Raw genomic sequence first — 21,039 nt, 5'->3', positions numbered from 1 at the left:
TCTCTCTGTCAAATGAATAAATCAAATCTAAAAAAACAAAAAACAAAAACCCTCAGTCATAAGACTCTTCAGATGTGTATCAGTGGGTCATATGCTTGGGGATGATTGCCAACATGTATCTTGGTGGGTAGAGATAAAGGAAGCTTCCAAAGGAATTTTTATGTTAAAGTAGACTTACAGGGTCCCAAAGGAGGCTAAGATTGCCCTTTTGCCCTTAGCAAAAAATTAACTTTGAGGCAGCTGTGTCCCTAGAGAGAGGTCACTCTGCCTGTTTCAAGCACTTGTCAATGGGTCATGGGTGGTAAGGGAATTTAATAGTATTTCTTTTGCCTTTGTTTCCCACATCAGTTATCATCACTTTATTCCATTTCTACTGGTTAGAAGCCTATGATACGGTAAATGAGAAAAAGAAAGAAATTGGGGGTGGAGGAGATCTTTAAAAAATTCTAATCTTAAACGTGATATTTGTACTTCAATCTCAAGATTCTTCAGTCTGAATCTTGCCTGGGGTTCTCTCTAAATGAACAAAGATTCGGCACTTCCAAGAGGAAAATTCCAATACTACATATGATTCCATCCTAAGGCAGATGATTTTTGCTCATGGTTAATGCACTTTATTTCTAATTAAAAAAAAAAAAAAAACCACAAGAAAACAGAACCACTAATTTTTCCCAAGAAGTAGCTTCATTTGGAATTATAATACCAATAATAACGATGAGATAAGTTGTTTCAGGTAAAGGGATTTTAGTTGAGGAGATTTCAAAGTATCTATTTAATTCTTGCCTGTATCACCACCCCGGGTGAACGGCTCCTTTTCAGGCTCTATGCTCACTGTCCACAAGATGGCACTGTTGCGTACCGCTACACGCCCTCGCTGGAGCCCAAAGATGGTTTCAGAATATTAACAATGCGTCCTACAGCTTTAGTTCCTGAAATACCATTTATTTAAAGCCTTGTGAGATCGGAGAGCCATCAGGAAGGAGTTAGGTCCTCAACCGTTAGACCTGCAGCCTCGCCAACTGTTAATAAATAGTACTTACTCATTGTTGACCAGGAAGGAGAGCACTGTGGGCTTGGCTGTGCAGGTCACACAACCCCACACCACTGGAAGGCTAGGGCCCAAACCACTCTCAAGAGTAAGGCTGGCAAGTACCATGCACTATCTTCCTTTGCCATCTAAGATTGCACAACACTCCATTTTTCTTTTCCTTACTCTCCTACCGGTTTTGACAAGAACACAGTTCTCTCTTAAGAGGCCTGGCAATGGCCCATTCCCTCAGCCACCTGTTTTCCTTCTGAGTGTGGTTAAAGGGGCTACTCTGATCCTACCATACAAAATCAGTTACAACAAACACATGATTGTGGGAGGCATCAATCAATAAAATGTAGAGCATGCATATTTTAGGATGATGTTGCCAGAAAAACATGGTTGGGCAATTATTCAAGGCTGATTGGCCCATGATGCGAAGGGACCTTGCTGGGGAAAGTGGTGGGTGAGAAAGCCTCACAGTGAGATCGGAGGTCACCTCACCTCTCTGTGCTTCTGTTTCCTCTCCCTCAAACCAGGTGGTACGCAGCCATCTCCCTGGGCCCTCCTAGCTCCCACAGCCTGCATCCTATGGTAATTTTCTTCCTATTATGGCTTATCAATTGTTGTGTAAATACCTAAGAGCCAAGCAAGGAACTCTACATGTTTGCTTCAAAGGGAAAGAAAAAGAGGTGCCTGGGTGACTCAGTCCATTAGGCGTCTTTGGCTCAGGTCTTGATCCTAGAGTCCTGGGACCAAATCCCAAGTCAGGCTCCCAACTCAGTGGGGAGTCTGTTTCTCCCTCTCTCTCTCTCTCTTCTGCTCTCTCTCTCTCTCACTCACTCTATCAAATAAATAAATATCTTTTTAAAAAAGGGTTTTAGGGGTGCCTGGGTGGCTTAATGGGTTAAGCCTCTGCCTTTGGCTCAGGTCATGATCTCGAGGTCCTGGGATTGAACCCCTCATCAGGCTCCCTGCTTAGCCGGGAGACTGCTTCCCCCTCTCTCTCTGCCTGCCTCTCTACCTACTTGTGATCTCTGTCTATCAAATAAATAAATAAAATCTTCTAAATAAAAATTTTTAAAAGGGTTTTAAACAATTATAAAATGCTGCTAAATTTTATTTTTATTGGTATATTATGGAAATATCAACATTCCTCTGTCTCAGCTACTGCTTCAGTTTTCATAAACCACCAAGTTTCCAAAGCAATTTGAATGGACATTATATATTCTTTATAATGTAGTATGAAGCCAGATTGGTAACATTTTTTAATTTACTTTCACATTTTTGTTTTTAGGCACAGAACATGAATTATGAAATTACAGTTTCGCTTACAATGTTAGTTTTCTAGAAACCTGCTTCATCTTAATGATTGCTGCAAAACAAAGATGAAGTTGTTGTGAAACCACCATATTGGATCTGGGCAACATGGATTCAAAGTAGTCATCAGTCCTGAAAATAGGCTAGCGTCGCTGAGACATCCACTCACTACCAGAGTCCACAAAACTGAAAGAGACTAGCTCAGTTAGGTCCAGGTCCTTGGGCTCCGTGGACCTGCACCCACTGAAAGCCTTAACAATGAACTCTGTGACACCAAAATGCAAAACCACAATTCAGAAATCATAAAAAGCATACCATAAACCAAAATCATTCTCTGTTAAACAGCTTAGTTGTGAGCTGGGCTTTGGTTATTGAAACAATTTAAAGGAACTAATAAATATACAATCCACACCTGCTTATAATCATAAAGGGGGTTTCAAAGACCCAATTTCAACACGAAGAGCTCATTTATCTGTGTCTTCTCCCCAAACAATAATACCCAAACACTGTGAAGCAAGAGGGTCAGTTATCTATTTACCTATCGGTGACCAACAACGGAACTTTAGTGCTTTCAAGAGTCGGGCCATTTTTATCCTTATTTTAAACCGCTAAACCAAGACTTCTGTTATCAGAAGGAGCAATCTGCTGCAAGGGCCCGCCCAAATTCCAAGCACCTGCTTTCTCTGGTCTGGAGGCAGATGGTACCTCATAAAAATAAAAGTCACAGGGAAAACGTACAGAAAGCTATTCCCTTTAAAACCCTTAAGGAGGTTCTCTTTCCTACAATCTAATACTATAAATATACATGTTTATGTTAATATCTTAGCTTAGAATTTGGGAACTTGAGGCAGGGGCATTAAAAAAAGTTTCCTTAGCCTGATTCATATGCATGTGTTCACATAGTTCCTTAGAATGGGAAAATGGCCTTTACGTTAGCTTATTAGCACCTCAACAGGACGGTTTATTTCTGGAATTTTAACAAGTATCCTACACAGCAGCAGCTGTTGTCCTCTCCTTCAATATTTGCACTAACTGCATCGCTGTTAAGTTCTTTTCCAGTAACTAAGCCACTACTCCGTGGGTGTCTGAGTCGGCTGGGGCTGCTATAACCAAGTATCACAAACGCGGCATCTTTAACTACAGGGAGTTATTTCTCACTGCTCTGGAGGCTAGGAAGTCAAAGATGGAGGCAGTTCAGCTCCCCTGTGAGTGTTCTCTTTCTGGTTTGCAGACAGCTGCCTTCTCCCCATGTCCTCACAATGTAGACGGAAAGCGAGCTCTGGTATCTTCTCATGAGAACCCTCATTCCATTGTGGAGACCCCACTCTCATGATCTCACCAGCACCTGATTACTTCCCAAAGGTCCCACCTCCAGACACAGTCACATGGGGATTAGGACTTCTTCCCATGAGTTTCGGAGGGACAGAACCATTCAGTTTGTAACAAAGTGATCACTTCCTTTATTAGCTTTGGACTTGTGTAGATGATCTAGGCGGTAATAAATCTGCTTTTCCACAATAATTATGTAAGATGGTGCTTCTCAAACCAGAATCCCCTGCAGGGAATCAAAACACGGGTTTCTTGGCCTGATCCCCAAAGATTCTGACATAGCAGGTCTGGGGTGAGATCTGAGAATCTGTATTTCTCACAAGCTCCCAGGTGATGCTGATGTTCTGTCTGAGGCCCACACTTGGAAAACTACTAATGTAAGGGTGTCTGGGTGGCCCAGTCCTTAAACGCCTGCCTTCTGCTCTGGTCATGAACCCAGGGTCCTGGGATCAAGCCTCACCTCCTCGGATTCCTGCTCAGCAGCGAGCCCGCTTCTCCCTCTGCCTTCCCCCTGCTTGTATTCTGTCTCTCTGTCAGATCAATAAATAAAATCTTTAAAAAAAAATACTAAAGTAGGGATTCCCACCAGACCGTTAATATCAGTTATCATACTTGTATTGGCTTCTCGATAAATACCCATTTTCCACTGAACATATTTGAAATGTCGCACTTACATACAAAAGTGTCTAATAAGCAGATGGACAGATCTGCTAAGGGAGACTACTTTCTGCTGTGAGCACCCAGGGAGAGTGCATTAATGCTGTATGTTCGATGAGCTAACATGTGACTCCACAGATCACCGGGATTGACAAGAACGTCTCCTGACATCTTCTCCTTAGTAATTGTTATCCCAGAATTTAGAGTTGCTCTTTAAAGTTGCTGGATTCTGCTATCCTACATCTACGAGCACACTGTAATAGTTTGGACCGATCCGTAATTTTGACAAAAGCGTAATTACAGGGGCACCTGGGTGGCTCAGCGGGTTAAAACCTCTGCCTTCGGCTCAGGCCATGATCCCAGGATCCTAGGATTGGCATCGGGCTTTCTGCTCAGCAGGGAGCCTGCTTTCTCCTCTCTCTCTCTCTGCCTGCCTCTCTGCCCACTTGTGATTTCTGTCTGTCAAATAAATAAATTAAAATCTTAAAAAAAAAAAAAAGTGTAATACAAAGCCCTTGAGCAATGCTTAGTATTTATGCTCAAGCCATTTGTCCTATAACCACCCTTGCTTAAATTTTAAAGCATGGCTCTGTCACAAAACAGCCTCATAACTTTAAGATTTACTTCAAGAACACTTTGGAATGTAAACATACCTTGTTTAACTTTATAAAATATTCCAGTCCAGCTTCCAAGGGATTTGTATCACAGTTCATCTAAAAGAGAAGCACACATCTTTTTAAAAGATATTATTTTCAAGTAATCTCTACACCCAATGTGGGGCTTGAACTCAAAACCCTGAGATCCAGAGTCACGTGTTTTACCAACCGAGCCAGCCAGGTGCCCCTGGAAACATGAATTTTCAATCTTAGATGAGTGAAAATCATTTCAGTAATATCACCTTCGTATGTCAGGTTTTTTTCAGTGAAGAGAAACGCTTTTGGATTTTGAACACAGATTCTGAAAGGAAAGTTATAGACTGGTCTTTAAAGTAATTTTTAATCTAAAGTTGAAATGTAGCTTGTCAGGAAATATTATCATTGGAATAGCATATTAGACCTTAAAATTCAGTTTGTTCCTGTGGCTCTTCTACTGATAAAAAATATCTGAGGGATATCACAACATGCTGGTCCTCCCCGAAATAAGACACTAATATGTTTTTATATAATAGTTATATATAGTTAGGTCTTGAAAAGCTATCAGGTAATTTACTTATCTTGCAATCAGCCAGGAATCAGGACACGCGGAGGAGAAAGCAGATGGTAGGAAAATGGCTTTGACAGAGTTCAAGAAAGAAAAAAGGAAACAAAGATTGAATATCTACCTTTTCATTTATGGTTGAATACCTGAATAATTACAATACAATACACTTTATTTTTTCAAAGGTTTTATGTATTTGAGAGAGAGTGAGTGAGAGAGAAAGAGAGAGCATGGGGGGGAGGGGCAGAAGGTGAAGCAGACGGAGCAGAGAGCCCCTATGTGTGGCTCCATCCTGGGACTCCAGGATCATGACCTGAGCCTAAGGCAGACACTTAACCAAGTGAGCCACTGAGACATCCCTATAATACACTTTAAGTTGAAACTAAAGCCACTCTTTGAGACTACTGACAACTGAAGTTGTTGGATTTTGTTCGTTTTCTTATTGTTCTCTTTTGCACTAAGAAAACTGGTCGAAACTCCATAAAAAGTAGCCAAACTTTTTAAACAAGACAACACTGCACTCATATAAACAAGATGAGTAATATAAACTTGTTTTATATGATATAAAATTTGGTCTCTCATACATGCTAATCAATTTGAGCCACTCTAAACTTGTTTTTCTGTCTGTTCAAAGTTTCAGAATTTCTCCAGAAAAAAATGAAAACAAAGCACAGAAGATTGCTGTGGTACCACCAGAGGGCGTACTGGCACTGCTGGGAAATCCGAGGGCTGTGGGAGGAAGAAACACTTGTCTCTGAGGGCTGGGGAAGAGCAAGGAGAGTGGAGAAATGGCTAATTCCAAAGATGGCATCTGCTGCTTCATTCCTTGAGGAATTCCTGCAGCAACCTTCATTCCTTGAGGAATTCCTGCAGCAACCTCATCGAAAGCCCCTGCTGTAGGCTGAGAATCCCCTAGTACAGTGCCTCTGCTGAAAGAAAGAAAGAAAGAAAGAAAGAAAGAAAGAAAGAAAGAAAGAAAGAAAGAAAAAAAAAAGCAACTTGCCCCAAAGCCCTGGTTCTTTCAGTGGCTCCTGGAAGCTTCCTCTCCACCTCGAAGCCCACTTGCTTCTGCCCACAGTCTGGATGTCCCAAGGGCCCAGCTATGCCTTCCTTCAAACCTACCTTGTGCTCTAGTTAAATTCATCGTGTGCTAGGAACAGGAACTTTATCTAATAACTCTGATAACTTTATAGGATAAAGATAAGCTTCACTTTAGGGGTGTCTCAGTGGCTCAGTCGGCTAAGCGTCTGCCTTTGGCTCAGGTCATGATTTTGGGGGTCCTGGGATCAAGTCCCACACCAGGCTCCCTGCTCAGTGAGGAGTCTGCTTCTCACTCGTCCTCTGCCCCTCCTCATCCCCTGCTTGTGCTCTCTTTTTCTCTCTCAAGTAAATAAATAAAATCTTTTTTTAAAAAATAAGATAATCTTCATTTTACAGAGAAATAAACAGAGGCTCTGGAGGGTTAAGTCCACATAGCTAATACGTGACGGAGGATAAATTCAAACCCAAGAGACTGCACTCTGAAGTATATCCTTTACTACTATCCTTTATGTCACTTGTCAGGCCTCAAACTCAAGGAAACAACTTCTAAGGAGATATGAAAAAATTAAGAGGTCCAGAGATAGCCTACCATTGGAGATAAAACAGAACAGACTCCGAACCACAGTTGGGCTATTTCTGTGTAATCAGAACTAAGTCGTTTACTGTTTCTCAGTGTGATTGTGTATAGAATAGGATCATTTAGATACCCCCCAACTCCAAACCCCTTGCCCAAGAATCAACACTAATAACTTCTTCGGGGAGAGTTGAGAAAGTAAAATAAATCATGCCCATGAAAACCCCACAGAAACCCTTAGTTCCCATTACCAACAGTGGAAGTAGATCACCAATTCCCTCCTCAGAAACGCACCTTTTGGTGTCATTTCCCCAAAGGCACATAAGAAGAAAATGAGGGTGGGCAATGCAACAGAAGAAGAGGAAGAAAAGCACCCCTCAGGCACTGTGGGGGCAAGCAGGCCCCCTAGAGAAGCCGCAGCTCCACACGCAGTCAGAGATGGATGTTTAGGGCTCGCGGCCAAATGGGAGGAGGTAAAGCAGAATAAACAGTGTGTCATAATTCCACCAAACTTTCAGCTGGGAAATGAAGGAGAAAAACATCTTCCCTTAATTAAATAAAGTTATCTAGTAGCACATCGTTTCTGACATAACAGCCAGAGCCAGTGTTGATGCAATTAAAACTAGCCCTTACATCAAAGTCAGATACAATAAACAAAACTGTAACGAAGACCAGCATCTCAAACCTCTGACCCCCAGGCTCTGAAAGCCTTCTCCAGTCTTAAGACATTCATGGCGTATGTTCCGAAGTTATCGATTCCCTCCTCCTGGCCTGCGTTCATGATAATGTCATAAAGGGCTGCAGAGTCTTCTCGTCTGTGGTACAGCTCCCAACCCAGCTCACCTGAAACAAACCCACAAGTACCACACTCGAGTGAGGTCAATGATCACTCGGTCTGACGTGCATTAGCAAAAACACATAAATAAATGGAGTGTGTCCACTTATGTAATATAGATATGCTGGAGTTTTAAAAGATCAGCTCACCACAAAGTTGCAACAAACTCCCCCCTGCAAAAGCAGATGCCATATCACAGATGCATTTATGCCCCAGCCTGTCTCCCAGATAGACAGAGATATCAAGGACACCTCTTCTCATGACACAGAAAGCCGGTACTACAGGACTTAATCTGGACCCTTGACCTCAGCTTCATAATGTTAAGTGAGTAATTAGCACAGCAGAGTTTATCACGATAAAGGGTTTGAGGTTTAGAAACCTCAACCCCCAGGGCGTGTGGGTGGCTCAGTCGGTTAAAGCGGCCGACTGTTGATTTCAGCTCAGGTCATGATCTCCCCGTCCTGGGATTGAGCCCCAGGTCAGGGTCTGGGCTCAAGGGGGAGTGGGAGTCTGCTTGTGGATTCTCTCTCCTTCTCCCTCTGCCCCTCCCCCTGCTTCTGCTCTCTCGTGCTCTCTCTCAAATGAACCAATAAATTTTTATTGAAAGAAAGAGAGAGAGAAAAAGAGAAAGAAAAAGAAAGAAAGAAAGAAAGAAAGAAAAAGAAGGAACCTCAACCCCCAGCTCCTTGTCCCCAAATCACAAGGCTTTAAAATATAGGCAATCGACAATTATTCAAATGGTCTTCACTGTGGGAGAGCCATGAACCCTAGTGCCCCCCACACTCCTCTTCTTCCCACGTGGTCCGTTCATTTACCATGAGAGCTGGGCAAAACCCAAAGGAAATGAAACCCAACCCAAACAGTCAGTCTATTTTTTATTCTGCTTATGTTTGATGCTAGTCACTACTTTGCGAAGGTCAAGTGAAAGAAGGTTGGGGAAAGTGGACCGTGGAAGCCCAGAGAAGAACTACATATAGCCTTTACACGTCCTGTATGTTCTGCTTGTTCCCCGGTGTTGAGGGCTGACGCTAATGTGCTTTTCCAGGATACCACCGGAACATGAGTAACGTGTAACTGAATGAAGGCCTGGGCACCAAGTACTGTGTGGTAGAACAGGGAGGGCCAGAGGAAGTTGAAAGTGAGCCCACAGCACCAATGGGGAACCGAAGAGCAATCATTCATTTCTATTTCAAAGACACACTATGCACAAGGTTAGGTGCTATAAGAAAACTTCCCTAAAAGAGCCTTAATGGTAATACTTGAGAGGTACTTGATACATTTAAGGTCTCTATAAGAGATTTTGTCTATGGGAAACAATCTTTTTTTTTTTTTTTTTAGATTTTTAAGGTTTATTTATTTGACAGAGAGCGAGCACAAGCAGGAGGAGAGGGAGAAGCAAACTCACTGCTGAGCAGGGAGCCCAATGTGGGGCTCGATCCCAGGACCCTGGGATCATGACCTGACCCAAAGGCAGGTGCTGAACCTACAGAGCCCTCCAGATGCCCCACGGGAGACCATCTTGAATGTTCCTAGAAAGAGTCAGGTGACCTGAATATGCTGTCAACCCTTCCAATGATACTAACAGCTATCCTCTTCCAACTTTTTTATCTACCCTTCCAAATAATAAGATGTCATGGGATTGGAACAATGATTGGAAATCGGGGAAATGGCTCTCCCAGACTAGGAGTGAAAAGACTTATTATTTTAAGAGCTGGACAGGAGGAATCTTCCTCCACAGTCATACTGACAAAAGTCCGTGTGTGCGTGCCTGCCAGGGCATGTGTGTATGTGTAACGCACAGGCACATGTTCATTTGTGCTCACTTCTTTTACATTTTAGAGGCCTCCTCTGAAATTTTAGAGAATTATTTTCCAATTCTTACCAGTATAAGATATCCTAATAGCAGTGACAGGAATGTTTGAAACCTTTAAAGACTTGGTTTGAAGAAACTTGAAAACATCGTCACTAAGATCCTCAGCGGTCAGTTTCTGAAGAACCTTTCTTGCATGGGGCCCTGCAACACCAAGGACCCCAAGCTCATCGGTTATGTTTTTAATTTCAACATCATATCCACCGTTGACAGCCTCTTCTTCAATCCATCTGCATTTGAGTCACAAACTTTGTGTTAAATCTTGCTTGAATAATGCATCTTGGGAACATATTAATTCTCTGAAGACATGTTCTGTGTCTAGAATTACCAGGAAGTCCCCAGAGTGTCATTTCGTATAACAACCTAATTTTTTAAGTTGAGGAAACTGAGTCCCAGAGATGTTAAGTGACTCTCTTTAAACTACCCACTTATAAACTTGGGGATAATTTTTCACAGTACAGAAGGAGCCTTCAATTTAAGTAAGTTCTGCCACATAATTCTTTTAAATAGTGACAGCTCTATTGCATTTAAACTAATGATTCAATCTTCAAAGATTAATTTGAACCCCAATTTTCTCTAATACCTATACACAGAAGGCCCATTTGTGCTGCTAAAGGTTAATACTGTGCCTGCCACCAGACACATAATTGCTTTGACGATCAGAAGGAAACAATAAAAACTCCAAAGACTGGTTTCAATTTCTAAGTCTTGATGAATTATTGGAACCCAGTTTTAGGGTTTGTTTATAATTTATTGAGAGTCCCTGGAGCTACATAAAATGATCATCTGGGTTTACACAAAGCTATGCTACTAAGATACATCTTGGGTTGGAGGGTATACTTTGCATCATTTTACAACCATAGTGAGAATCTCAGAATAAGACATCTATTAAACAATAGCATTTGAAATATTTTTGGAATACTAAAGACTAAGGTTTGATAGTAGACTAAATCATAGACCAAAGACTCACGTGAAGGATTGACGTGGCAAGTCAATGATTTAAATCTAGCTGTAGGCCAGAGAGCAGCAAGCATGAAGAAGGAGGAAGATAACCCAGGGAAGCCGCTTACTGAAGTGGACTGAACACGGGCATCAGGATCCAAAGGAACTGGTTTACACAAGTTACTCTAAGTCAGAATTCAGTTTTCTCATATGAAAATGGGAATAATATAGACCTTGCAGATATATCTATTAAGAGGATTAACTGAGATAATGTCTAAAGAGAGTTTTGACACTTGATGATGTCTAATAATTAGGAGTTAATATTTTTAGAACCAGCAAACCCTATGAAAGGATTCCCTTTTGGGGGGAAGAGTAGGGACAGGGTCCCTCACTTTGAATAGTTTCCTATAAAAGACATGAAATTTATTTGAAACAAAAAGGTTTAAGAATTAAAGTTGTACTTTCAGCTACCGGTAAAAGAAAAGCTCACTGCAAGGTTGAGTCAGTACACAATCCACATAAAATTTTCTTTTTATTTATTTATTTATTTATTTATTTATTTGACAGAGATCACAAGTAGGCAGAGAGGCAGGCAGAGAGAGAGGAGGAAGCAGGCTCCCCGCCGAGCAGAGAGCCCGATGCGGGGCTCAATCCCAGGACTCTGAGATCATGACCCGAGCCGAAGGCAGCAGCTCAACCCACTGAGCCACCCAGGTGCCCCGACATAAAATTTTCTTAGGTGCGTACTTACCGAAGATCATGAAGTTCAGATCCAGAACCAGTTATTAGTAAAAACTCCCCAGGAGTTTGGTGAGAAACAGTCAACTCAGCATATACTCGACCTTTTGGTGTCAACATGTGACTTATATTCGTAAAACCCACCTACACAGAAGAATTTAAAATTACCTCAGGATGCAAATGAAATCTTACATATCCTTTTAATACAACATGGAAATAAAAATGCAATTGTCAACAATGAAAAACATCTGAATCTTACCATTTATATCAATTGTGTGAACTATCTTTAAACCTAAACCCAAGATTAATTTTGAAGTTCTTAATTTCAATGATAATTATAACTATTTGTCATAAAAATTACACTGGAGTCAATTTTGCAATTCCCTGCTGACACAATTTAGCAAAGTCATAAGGTCCTTGGATGATAATTCATTCAACAAAATTTAAATTAGAAAATTAGCTAGAATATTCATGGTCGGTTGAAGAGCTCTAGCATTCATACAGAAATCATTAGGTGTTCTAAAATAACATACTAACTGGAAAAAAAAGAGAGAGAGAGAGAGAGAGAGAGAACAGAGAATTAAGCAGGCTAGAATCCTGACCCTCGAACCCATATAATAAGGTTATTTACCTTTGGGATGACATTTGCAAAGAGATGGTCCAACAATCGAACAGAATCTTGGCCTTTGATGTTAAACTTGCCAAATGGTGACAGGTCAATAACCCCTACTTTTTGCATAACCTGTTTATACTCAAATCCCACAGGCTCAAACCAGTTTGTGCGACGAAAACTGGGCCTGAAACACAATGTTTGTCATAAAACAACTGTCATTCATTTAAAAAAATACAGAATATTTACTAAATGTATTAATCTAGAAAATCCCCTTTAGGGAAAAAAGTAAAACCTAACGTTCTGTTCCATGAATCATACATATATGGTAGAAACTGATATTTTTAAAGGTACTCTTCTATTCCTTTGACCCATTTTGGAGTGAATGACGTAGTATTAATTAAGTAGAGATTATGATAGGACATGCGGGCTCTCAGATCTGGAAGGAGGCACAGAAGTCTACCAGTCCTGTGGTTTTCGATCTTGGTTGCATATTAGAATCACGTGGGGAGCATGTAAAGAAAAATAACCTTTTTTTGGATATAATTAAATCAGAATAGGAGGGGGTAGAGCTATCGTCTCCAGTGCTTCTCAAACACTGACACAACTACAAATCACTTATACTTGTTAAAATGCAAATTCTAACGCAGCAGGTCTGGGGCAGGGTCCCACACTCTGCATTCTTAGAGGTGATGCTCATGCTGTTGGTCCACACCCAGAATAAGGACTTGGTTCAACATCTTCATTTTTTAGAGAAAAGGCATAAGGTGATTTCCAAGGCTTTTGCCTTAGTAAATGACAGAGCTTGTCTACTGACTGACGCAGGGTCCTTTCTACTTGACAGAGGTGACTTCTAATGTGGTATTTTAACCGCAGAACAAACAACTGTCTGCTAAATGAGTTTTCAGTCGTTTAATTATTAAAATAATAGAAAAAAACAGTCAGATCCAAAGAGCAAAGGTGAAGAATAGATCTGGCATTTACCTGAGTCATTTAGGAAAAACAGAACCAGTATTTTGCCCCCAGACATTCTAGACTGATTGTCAGCTGAGCCCAAACTCATTAATCAACACTGGGACTCTGCTATTCTTTATACCATTTAGATCTTGTCTTAAAGTAGACATTAAAATCTGCTTAAACACACAAAATGGAAAGTCCAAAAGAGAGAGAGAGAAATAACAATTTCTAGATTTGCTATTTGTTTTCTCTTGGTTTATGGATTCTTATGAGAAAAAATATATAATCACTACTAATCCCAAATGACAATGGCATGTAATCCAAGTGCAACTATGGCAACAACTTTAGAGGAATTCAGAGAATTGTTTTAGTAATGTGCTCTATGCTTTATCTTAATGTAAAATGCTAAGTAAATGATCTTTCCCCCTAATTTATCAATGGTACACATAATTTGCATGACTCACTGCGCACACACTAGAAAGTTGTTGCTATGAGCTCTTCCTTGATCAACAGAAAATCCATATTGACATACTATTTCCATTCAACGGGATTTGACCAGGCCTCCTAAACCAGGACACATCTTTAGGAGCCAACTAAAGCCAGGTGGGGATGTGGAGGGGATGGGGAAGTTTCCTCTGAGCTCCTGGAAATGCCAAGTAGACACTTCACTTCAGCTGGCTGCAGGACTCTGGAGGCCACAGGAGTCCTAGATGCAAGCCAGTGTCACATGGCATAGACTAACGCCTCCACTGCCAAAAATAACTTTTTTTTTTTTAAAAAGATTTTATTTATTTATTTATTTATTTTGACAGATGGAGATCACAAGTAGGCAGAGAGGCAGGCAGAGAGAGAGAGGAGGAAGCAGGCCCCCCGCTGAGCAGAGAGCCCGATGTGGGGCTCGATCCCAAGACCCTGGGATCATGACCTGAGCCGAAGGCAGAGGCTTAACCCACTGAGTCACCCAGGTGCCCACAGAAAATAACTTTTGTAGGAAAAGGCTCCATGCTCTTGGGAATGGGGTGAAGTGACTTGGAGTGGGGGGCGGGGGTGTTTTTCTTACGTCCCTCCATTCCATATCCAAAATTCCATTCTACATTCAGAGCCTCAGTCAGGTTACATCATTCACTTACCTGTACTGAGTGTCCTGACCCAGTCTGTAGAACCAATGTGGCTGCTCCCAGCCTGCATGGAAACCCATGGAACACTTAGACTCCAGGGTTTTATAAAGCCCGTTGACTCGATGAGTTGGCCTCCCAGCAAATCGTTCTTCTTTAGGATAACCAACTGAAAAAGGAAAACTAGTACCTAAATAGCATATAACCAAAATTATAAACAACTTTGAAGGCATTCAAAAAATAGAAAATACAGTTCTTAACTCCCAGAAGTATATATATATATATATATAGATATAGATATAGATATCTAGATATAGATAGAGGTATCTATATCTATAGATATAGATATAGATATAGATATAGATATAGATACCTCTATCTATATCTATATCATCTTATGTAAAAGATAGTAATTTCACTTCTTGTGGTGACCATTTCACAATGTATACAAATGTCAAAATGCTGTTGTACGCCTTAAACTAACATAATATTGTATGTCAACTATACTGTAATTTTAAGAAATTATGTTAAAGGGTACCTGGGTGGCTCAGTCAGCTAAGCGACTGACTCTTGGTTTCAGCTCAGGTCGTAATCTCAGGGTCCTGAGATGGAGCCCCAGTTCGGGCTCTGGGCTCAACACAGAGTCTGCTTGGGACTCTCTCTCTCTCCATCTCCCTCTCCCCTGTCCCCTGACTCACTTGTTCTCTCTCTCTCAAATAAATAAATAAATCTTTTAAAAAATCTTGTGTAAAAAAAGCCAAACTATCATTTATATAACTATCCAAGGATAGTGTAAAAGGAGACTTAGACCTTAAAATCACTGATACACTCTGATGTTAAAGATACACGTTCTCATAGATTCCTTGTTGTGTTTTAAAGGCACAGTGCTTATTAGAATCCTTACCTACTCCTACCACAGTGCACAAAATAGCAAGCAGCTCAAATCAGAGGCACTGCAAGTCGATTCGGAATACACTTTGTAGATAACTGTGAATTTGCACTTTACCAATATTGTTGAATCCATATGACTCTCTTGCTTTGGCCTCAGTGTACTGAGTTGTCGTCCATTTGCCATAGCGATTAGGATCCAATTCTATCAGATCAAACGGCGGTTCTCCATGCAGGATCCAGTCACTGAGATACTTCCCCACCCCGCCAGCATGGATTATGCCATATCTTTCAAAATACAGAGATAAATACACCGTTACTAAAATATGTCATCTTCAAATAATGAAACATGTCCAATTATTTTACAGATCCCACAAGTTGGAGTATTTTGTGCTATTCAGAACACTCGACAACATAATGAAATCTTTTTTCTCAAAAAAAAAAAAAATGTTTAGGCATTTAAATTAAAGGGACCTGACTGTATAGCTCGTTTGTTTCCATAGTTTCAAGAGATGCATACATGCAAAATACCCTACAGCTCTAGGGAAGAGGCTCACTTTAGGAAAATGGGGGAAAGGAAACAAAGAGGAAGACTCAGTTATGATCTCCTCAGCGCCCATCCCCACCCCTGCCAGGAGCTAGGAGTATCTTGGAATGTTAGGAAGCTTGCTGGAGAAACTGTACACTGCAGAGGGGCACAAGCATCTCTTCTCAGACTCAATTTACCTCTGTGCAGATACCTGAACCTTGATCTCAGAAACATTCACAGGAAGACGCACTCACCCAGGAGCTTGTGGGGAGGGGAGGGAAAGGACCACTGTCCCTTGTGTTTTGCAACAAATGGGTCACTTGGTGGCAAAGGTTGGCTTGTTTGCTATTTCTATATGATGATGCTTTAAAACCAAGAACTTGACTGTGGTGGATAATTTGATCTCAGATGAAGGAATCACAGTTTCATACTGGCTGCATGTAGTTCTACCAACTCATGCTAGTCATGAAGGACTTTCCTGTAGGTCTGTCTGTGGTTTAGGTCAGGAGAAGCATCTGAGTAACTGGATGAGCAGAAAGTCATTGGGGATGGGGTGTGGACCAAGAAAAGGAGCTACAGGGGCAGACCTCAAAATACCAGAAATTCCAGCATCCCAAATGGATTCTGACAGCCAGAATCACTCTGAGAGTTTGGGAGGACCTTAGCAAAAGACTATAAATGTTAACTAACTTTTCCCACAAGATACCAGTTTGGCTATTTTATTAAAAAATGAATGACTGGAGTGCCTGGGTGGCTCAGTTGGTTTAAGCGTCTGCCTTCGTCTCAAGTCATGATCCCAGGGTCCTGGGATCAAGCCCCACATCGGGCTCTCTGCTCAATGGGCGGCCTGCTTCTCCCTCTTCACGGCTTGTGTTCTTTTATGCTCTCTCTCTCTCTCTCTCAAATAAATAAAACCTTTAAAAAACAAAAAAGAAGAAAAAAAAAAAGAAAAAAAACCCAAAAAACAAAAAAGAATGACTAAAGTTGTTACGAGGATATTCCTCAGAGAGAATAAAGAGGCAATGATTTATACTTCTTTGAATCATTTTAAAAAGTGACATGGGTCATCACAATCATCCATAAAAATTTTCACTAAGTTTCAAGAAGGTAATAAAAATGTTTAAACATGCTTAAAATTCACCCATCCAGGTCCATGGACGATATACAAAAGCCGTCATTTTTGAGAGCTAGAGATATCGTTTATAGGGCCTGAAATTGTGTAGTTCTATTAACATTCATTGAGTGACTGCTCTTTGCCAGGCATTGCTTCCATCTAACATGTACAAGCTGATTTATTCTTTAACACTTTTATTTCACCAACAGGAAGACCAGCCCCCACACAGGGGTTCAGTAAGGTCACCCTTTCATAAAGAGCAGATTCAGGATCCACACTCACTCATCTGACCCCAGTGTACACTCTCTATTACTGGACTTTACTCCTTCGATTGTTCTCAAATTTTTTTTTTCCAGCCAAGACACACGTGACAGACAGTATTCACATTCTTGACAGACACTTTGGGCCAAGCCAGGGCTGTGTCATGGTTTCCTTTGGTCTCACTTCTACACCATTATGTTCCCTCTCTTTTAACAATGTCTATGAGCTAACAAGTAGTGCAGAGTGCTGTTCACTGGGGATAATCCCGAATCAAGTCTAATTTGTTTTCAGAAAGTAAACCCTTGACAAACTTCAGCTCTCCAACCATTAACAAGTTATATGTAAAATGCCACACAACTGAGTGTTCCAAAACGATTATTGGGAGCCCCTGGCTTAGTAGCTAAACATAAGCATGGAGTAAGAGAGACCTGGGTATGGTTTTTCTTCTGCCAGTATTAGCTGTGTGATCTCGGGCAAATTCCGTAACTATCCTGAGCTTTAGTCTTCTTTTGCACATGCTTTCTTTATGGTGCTGGTGGAGAATTCACAGACATGGCGTTGAAAAGCACATAACAGGCAAGCAATACATGATGGCTGTTAGGTCCTTGTATAACCAACAACTGATTATGCCTGTGCCCAGCTGGTAAGATTTTCATGAGGAACTAATGTGTGAAGGGGATGTGGAAGGGAACTTGATGGGGAAAGGAGAGGTGGGTTCTTCCGTTGCTGGCATTAAGCTGTGGCGCCTGCTTCTTCTAGATGGCCCAGCTCCTGTGCTTTTTGAGTGTTTGTGTCTGCTCTGTGCAATAGCTCTGTTACACTGTCACATGTAACATCTTATAGCACTCCCCCCTCCTTTAATTTGCTGTTTGTAATCTGTGCTATGCCAAGAAAACTAGATTCAACTCAATATAATCCATTCAACATTTGGGGGGGCATGGCATCAGTCACCTTGAAACAGAAAACCTTGTTAGAATTGTGACAAAAGTAAAACAGCCTTGACTGAGGGTGATCTGTGAATAAGGTTTAAAAAAAAAAAACAACTGGCATATATGTAGACAGTTTGCAAATTCTCCAAATTCTCTGGAATCGTTGTATGAGAATAACAGACAACACTGAAATGTGGATCCATGAGCCCCTCTCCAGACCATGGAGTCAGAATCTATAGGAGTAATGTCTGGGAATCTGTTTGCTTTCATTGGTTTTCTGATTTCAACACAACTTCATGGGTTCTCCTGACAAACAGGAATTTCACAGATAGGATGTAAAGGAGGATGAATTATGTGCCAGAGACTAATCACAAGGTAGAGATTCTATTTTAACATGCCAGTCGGATGATTCTGTGGCTCAGCCAGGTATGAAAACCACTGGCCTCCAGAACCATGGAATGATCAAAAGATGTAAGCCAGAAGGGACAGCCAAGGTGAGCATTCTATGTTACATGAGAAATATCTTAGCAATCTCAACTTGTAGATAACAAGAAGTCCTTTTGGTTTAGACTAAATCTGTCAAAGAGAGTGAGGTACTTTGCCTGTCCCCCATCTGTCATCTTCCCTATCCACCTCCCAGTGTCTACAATCTGGGAAAATTACCCAGAACAATCAGAGCAGGAATGCAACATCAGCCCCATGCAATTAGATACAACTTCTAGATAATCAGTAACTGGTGTTCTAAAGAAAGCAAATTCCTAATTTCCTTGGCAAGTAGTAATAGATGCTCCATTAAAGTACAAATACAATAAGGCCAGGGATACTGTCCGCTTGCTCAGAGCATGGCTTATGGCTAATGATCCACAAGTAGTTGTTGACTAAATCAATAATTTTATGAGTCAATTGCAGGATTAAAAAGAATAAAGACTTAGGAATAAATTTAGCAAGAGAAGTATAAAACTTATACTCTGAAAACCATAAAGCATTGCTGAAAGAAATTTTAAAAGACCTAAATAAATGGAAAGGCACCTCATGTCCATGAATTGGACTTAATATTGTTATGGCAATACTCCCCAAGTTGATCTACAGATTCAGTGCAATACCTAAGAAAATCCTAGGTGGCTTCTTTGCAAAAATTGACACAGTGATCCTAAAAATTATATAAAAATTTAAGGGACCCAGAACAGCCAACACAATCTTGAAAAACAACAATGATTCACACTTCCCAACTTCAGGACTTACTACAAAGCTACAGTAACTAAAACAGTGTGGTACTGGCAGAACCTATAGATGGACTAGAATTGGGAGTCCAGAAATGAACCCATATATATATGTGAATTGACTTTTGACAAGGATGTCATGGTATCATAGAAAATAAATATTTGGGTCGCCTGGGTGGCTCAGTTGGTTAAGCAGCTGCCTTCGGCTCAGGTCATGATCCCAGCATCCTGGGGATCGAGTCCCACATCGGGCTCCTTGCTCCGCAGGGAGCCTGCTTCTCCCTCTGACTCTGCCTTCCACTCTGTCTGCCTGTGCTCGCTCTCGCTCGCTCTCTCTATGACAAATAAATAAATAAAATCTTTGAAGAATGTGAGTTTCCTTATAAAAAAAAAAAGAAAATAAATATTTGATTTTTGTCCCTATTTCCTGGCACAGAACTTCTAATAACCTCTGGAATTCATAGTATGCTAAGGAGATGGCTCAATATGAGGTGAGAGGTACTTGAGGGACTAAATAGCTTTAGGATAGGGCCTAGTCACAAGAAGTCAATCATCAAAGAAAAAAAAAAAGTCAATCATCAATGGTCAATGATTTAATCAATTACTCTTATGTAATGAAACCTCCATAAAAACCCCTAAATGACAGAGTTCAAAGAGTTTTCAGGTTGGTGAACCTACTAATGTGCTCCAAAGGTGGTATGCCAGAGAGGGCATGAAAACTCTGTGCCATATCCCCCCACCCTGACCTCACCCCATGTATCTCTTCTACTGGCTGTTACTGAGTTGTATCCTTTATAACAAATGGGTGAAAGAAAGTATTTTCCTGATTTCTGTGAGTCATTCCAGTGAGTTATCAAACCTGAAAAGGGACTTGTAGGAAATCCCACATTATGGTCAGTCATTCAGAAGAATAGATGATCCCTGGAACTTGCAACTGGTGTCTAAAGTGGAGACAGTTTTGTGGGACTGAGTCCTTAACCAGTGGGATCTGCACTAACCCTGGAAGTTAGTATCAGAATTGAATTGAATTGCTGGATACTCAGTTGGTGTAAGAGACTTAGAAAATTGGATGTCGGTGTCAGAGTGGTGTTAGGAAAAAAGATATCACAGAAGCCAATGCAATTGAACACGGAAAGAACAGTCTTTTTCAATAAATGGTGCTGGGATAACTGGCTATGCACAAAAGAATGAGGTTGGACCCCTACCTCACACCACATACAAAAATTAACTCAAAATTGTTCAAAGATTTAAGAGTAGAAGTTAAAACTATAAAACTCTTAGAAGAAAACATAGGTATGAATCTTTATGAACTTGGATTAGAAAATGGTTTCTTATAAATGACACCAGAACTACATGCTAAAAAAGAAAAAAAATACACAATCTAGACTTCAACAAAATTTAAAACTTTCGTGATTCAGTGGACACAATCAAGAAAGTGAAAAGACAACTCAAAGAATGAGAAAAAACTTGCAAATCATGTATCTGATAAAGGTCTTGTATCTAGAATATGTAAAGAACTCCCACAACTTAACAATAAAAAGACAAATAATATTTTAAAAGATTTGCTTATTCATTTGAGAGAGCATGTGCATGAGGGTAGGGAGAGGGAGGGGGAGAGAGAGCCCCATGAAGGCTCAGTCTCATGACCCTGAGATAATGACCCCCAAAACCAAGAGCCAGATGCTTAACAGACTGCACCATGCAGGCACTCTGACAAATAATGTTTTTTTAAAATGGGCAAAGGATATGAACAGGCATTCCTCCAAAGAAGATATGAAAGTAACATACTTGAGAAACAGTCCTACATGCACATGCCTGCATATGGATGCTATAGGTGATCACCTAAACCCTCAGTTAGTTTATGCCCTCTAGCCCTATACCTTCAA

The 21,039-nt window shown here is 40.8% G+C and overlaps 1 protein-coding gene across 1 annotated transcript in view; it reads right to left on the bottom strand.

Moving 5' to 3' along the window:
- The window catches only part of DMGDH (dimethylglycine dehydrogenase), a 65,326-nt gene that overhangs the window by 19,183 nt on the left and 25,104 nt on the right, over positions 1-21,039 (bottom strand). The window contains exons 8-14 of the mRNA XM_004766817.3: positions 15,219-15,388; positions 14,228-14,381; positions 12,162-12,327; positions 11,544-11,674; positions 9,863-10,080; positions 7,831-7,988; positions 4,987-5,046 (exon numbers count right to left, since the gene is read on the bottom strand). Coding sequence (XP_004766874.2) covers positions 4,987-5,046; positions 7,831-7,988; positions 9,863-10,080; positions 11,544-11,674; positions 12,162-12,327; positions 14,228-14,381; positions 15,219-15,388 — 1,057 coding nt within the window. The remainder of the gene's footprint in view (positions 1-4,986; positions 5,047-7,830; positions 7,989-9,862; positions 10,081-11,543; positions 11,675-12,161; positions 12,328-14,227; positions 14,382-15,218; positions 15,389-21,039) is intronic.

Source organism: Mustela putorius, unplaced genomic scaffold (genome assembly GCF_011764305.1).
Source record: "Mustela putorius furo isolate JIRA1106 unplaced genomic scaffold, ASM1176430v1.1 tig00537350_pilon_pilon_pilon, whole genome shotgun sequence".
Taxonomy (NCBI): domain Eukaryota; kingdom Metazoa; phylum Chordata; class Mammalia; order Carnivora; family Mustelidae; genus Mustela; species Mustela putorius.
The sequence above is the reverse complement of the archived record's forward strand: the minus strand, read 5'-3'. Positions and strand labels throughout refer to the sequence as shown.